The sequence below is a fragment of the Mesitornis unicolor genome, unplaced genomic scaffold (assembly GCF_000695765.1).
Source record: "Mesitornis unicolor isolate BGI_N332 unplaced genomic scaffold, ASM69576v1 scaffold52138, whole genome shotgun sequence".
NCBI classification, from domain to species: domain Eukaryota; kingdom Metazoa; phylum Chordata; class Aves; order Mesitornithiformes; family Mesitornithidae; genus Mesitornis; species Mesitornis unicolor.
Window position 1 is genome coordinate 9494 of NW_010202276.1, and position 4331 is coordinate 13824.

The following is a 4331-nucleotide window of genomic DNA, read 5'->3' on the forward strand; positions in this document are numbered from 1 at the left end:
GGGTAAGTTATTCTGAACTATATTGCATTAAATGATGGAAATTCTAGGCTGAGAAATACAGAGCAATTAAAACAACCTTTTGAGGAAAGTTTTAATGAAACTTTTCATGAAATTTGCATTTTTATTTAACCTTGAAAACCAACAGGCAAGGAGGACTTTCAGTAGCAATAAGAAAAAAAATCTGTTGCAAGTCATCCAAGAACATGTCCAAAGCTGAAGTGATACCACTATTCTGATAATCTGCACAGTACACAGTAATACAGGAATGAAAAGCAGAAAGGCTTACCTACAGACTATATGATGGTTGCTAAATTTACAGCTCCTTGCCCTCAAAGGCCTTTCATGGTAAACCATCTGCTCAAAAACACTGAAGACCTTTGGGCAGAAACTACTGCCGAGGTTAAGATAGGCCCCATTTAATCCATCGATTTTAATGTTGAGAACTCCTTACCAGCATTGTTTCAGACAACGAAGCATAAGCTTGCTTCTTGTAAAAATAATATTCACTGTTTCCCGTAGAAATGTCACCATGCTCCTATTTGCTTTGCAAAGCTACTGTAGCCTATTTATATGTTAGATAAACATAGCTGGATTTGATAAAGCCAAAGACTGAATAATGTGTCCTACTGATCTAATGGCATATATTTCAATATTGATAGAGATAACAGAAATTCTTAGGAAACATGCAAAAATGTCTGATACCATTAATTCTAGATGAAAACAGCTAAGCAGCATTTCCTCAAAACATTCTTGGCAACATCACTTGTGTGCCATATTCAGTCAGGTGTAACACTTCTGCACTTTACTACACTAAATACTACTGCTTTCTGCAGTGTTCTAATGTTGAGTATAGGTTTTAACTGCAGCTCTGTGAACCTTTCCGCATGCTGCTTTAACAGAAGAATGGTTAGCATCTTATCTAGGGATACAATGTCAAGAAATAAAAAGTGTCTAAAATGTATCTTGAGCGGGAGGTATTAGAGTAACACCATAAGAAACTCTAACAGATGCCTTTGCCGACTAGCATTTAACTATAACAGCATAGCTTAATTTTTTGGGAAGGAAACAAAAAAAGTCTGATAGCATTCCTCCTTCTTTCCTCCTTACTCCATATAAAGTAGAAAGTAACATTATGGCCAAGCCAAAACTAGAAAGTTCTTTCAAATCCATGAACCAAGTGTAACTTCCCAAAACAAACAAGCTAAAAAATATTCTCAGCTGTGAATCACTACCTACATTGCACCTTTATTTCTTTTAAAAGAGCAACATCCTATCCAGGTACAATTTAAAAACCTCCAGTAGGCCCAAGGAAACATGCAGGAAGCCAGCCTTGCAACCAATGGCATCACGACCTTATTTCCACCAAAAAAAAAAAAATCATGACTTTAAGGATACTAAGAAGTGATTTTGATCAGAAAGCTTTGACCAAAAAAAAAAAAAAGAATCTGGAAGGACAGGACTCCTTTTCCTGATCCCAAAGAGATACTATATACTCAGCATATACCTTTTGAATAGCTTGGTACCCAATGCTTCCAAAATGAAAGAGTAAGATGATTTCTGCTTTCCTCTGACAATTTATAGTATTTTATCTTTGCACAACAGAAGAGCAACTCAGCTGCCATTATCACTAGGATAGCTATACAACTAAGGCAAAATCATTAATAAACAATTAACAAATTACTAAGAAAAAGGATTTTTCTTATTTTTAGAAGTTAGATGTAAAATAGGAAAGAAAAAGAAAACAAAACGAAAGACAGACTTACTGGTTATCATTGCTCCAGTTACAGAACCCAGAAATCCAATGCTGACCACAATGACAGAGATCAGCCTCCCTTGCCTATGTCTCTGCAGCATCACAAACATTAATACTCCTACAGCACCATGGACAAAGAGAGAGGAGAAGAGAGCCCAGAGGAAAACCCAGTACCACATCTCTGAAAGAAAGTAGTCAAACAAAGGGTTAATATTTCTGAGACAATGACTTTATAAGTAAGAAACTTTAAAACATTGCATGAAATCAGCAGCAACAGAAAAGCAATACTGATATCCACCTTAAAAGGAAACAATGTGACACCACCAGCACATGGTCGAGACACTTTCCCCTTTTCAGCAGTATATCATAAAGGAATAACGCTATTATGATCAAATAATGTAAAAAAGATTTTGGCACAACTCTCGATTCAGATATATTATTACAAGTCCATCACTCTTTTAGTGGTTTCTTTTAAAAGAAAGAAACAAAACAAAAAAAAACATCAAACAAAAAAACCCCAACATTAATTGCAATTTCCTATTAAGATTACTGCTGTAGAATGAAATGTTATCTGAAACAGACTGCATCAGGAATCTATGTTTCATTTTACCATATGAATAACTATGAAGAACAAAAGTTAGAGAAAAGAACTCTAACATGGGAATAAAGAAAATATCTAGTAGGCAAGAACAAGCATTTCCTTGCTTGCAGATGTTGCTCTCTGAAAACCTTCAGTCCAAGAAGATACTATGTGCATACCTCAGATCTTCCATTTTAGTTCTCCAGAGTAATGTGGTTGAACCCATCTCCTAGGTTGTTCAGAGAAATATGAAACTAAACTGCTAGCAGGTTGAATGTGATGCTGAACACTTGAAAAGGTAAGTTGTTCTTACATAGAAGAGGATTATTTGCCTTGTTTGCCAGTAAATACTGTAGCAGAGATGCTACTTATTTTCTGGACACAGCAACCTTTCCTACAATTAAGTCCATCACACAATTTTCATACCACTCAGATGATAACAATATGCAAAATACTCTGTAAAAGAGAGGCTCAGATTATCAGGACAGCATGCAGACAATGTTCTCAACCCAAACTTTCATTTAAGGAAACCTCAACTACTAAGAAAAAGTGAGGGCCTCTTGCAATAGTACTGAAGAGAACCTGATACCCCAGTGACAGACTCTGAGAATAGGTATTTCAAATCTGCAGTTGAAGAAAATGCTTGGCTCTTATGTAAGGTTACATGACAACAGCAACTTCCAAGACTGCCAAACACTCCATAACTATGCCAATGGTGTACTGATTAGTGTTCTCTCATAATCTCTTCCACAGTCTAAAAACAAACTCTTCGAAGGTGCACTGTTGTGAAGGCTGGCAGGTATCAACTGGTTTCACAAAACTGCATCAGAACGAGACAAACTTGTCCCCATTTGAAATGAAGTCAAAGAACAGAAGACTCAGTTATTTCAGGTGAGAGGGGACCTGCAATTATGGCAGCCTGTTCAGGAGCCACTTATTCTGAAGTGAATGGCAAATACATAGATATGCTCTGGGGAAGAGAAGCAAAGCTCTCAGTATTGTCTCTACGAATGTATCTGAAGGACAGTCCCAGGACACTTAAAGCTGCACTTTTATTCTCTTAAAACACCAGTGCAGCTGAAAAGCTTGAAACCAGACCAAAAGTTGTGTCGGAATCTGACTGACACTGCCGTTCCCTGTAATTTCCACAGGATTTACTAAGCAGTGCATTACCTTTTAGGAGATCAGTATTTGTGGTAACTGTCAACTCTCACCAAGTAGAAAAAGAAACTGATTTCCAGTCTTCAGAAGACTTACTGGGATGTCTGGATTTTCAGAAGGAAAGGAAAGACTAACTACTCCCCCGTAACTACGAAACGAAAAATATTTACAAATGCTTAGACAACAAAATAGCTGCATAGCGAGCAACTTTCTTGAGCCTTATTTGGAATGTAAATAAGACCCAAGGAAAATTAGCATCACCTCTCCCTTTGTATTTAGGGCAGGAGACATGAGAATACAACCAGCCCCAAATGTCCTGTTGGACAAATGAATACTGGAACTTGAGTTCTGGCACACGTATTTTCCTACTCCTTTGAAACAACACACATATTCCAAAAGGAAACTAGAGAACATCCAGAAATATTCCTTGTTCCACACAAACGTAGCTGTAGCATTCAAAAAACAACAACAAACAAACCAGTTATAAACCATCACCTCACAGAGAAATAGATTAAGTCAATAGAATTATAAAGTCATGTCAGTGACACAAGAAATACAAGTAGTGATACATGTAACTGCAATAATGCAGTCCTTTATCAGAAATTATTCATAATTTTGCCAAACTGACTGTAGATGCTAAAACTTGTAGGTGTGCACTTCATAACATTTGGAGGGGAGAGAGATGGAGGTAGGGAACACCTTCATGTCCAGCTGAAGACAAGAGGAAGGAAGGACCAAAAGTGTGTTTATTTGGAAAGGAGACAGATGAGGGGAGTGACAGGTGTGAACAGAAGAGTTAGGGACATAGGCCTGTGACAGTCTGATTTGCAGAAGGCA

At 37.3% G+C, this 4331-nt stretch overlaps 1 protein-coding gene across 1 annotated transcript in view; it reads right to left on the reverse strand.

Moving 5' to 3' along the window:
* TMEM170B (transmembrane protein 170B) overlaps window positions 1–1932 on the reverse strand; it is a 4872-nt gene extending 2940 nt beyond the window's left edge. The window contains exon 1 of the mRNA XM_010190326.1: window positions 1764–1932. Coding sequence (XP_010188628.1) covers window positions 1764–1932 — 169 coding nt within the window. The remainder of the gene's footprint in view (window positions 1–1763) is intronic.
* Between the last annotated feature and the right edge of the window lie 2399 nt (window positions 1933–4331).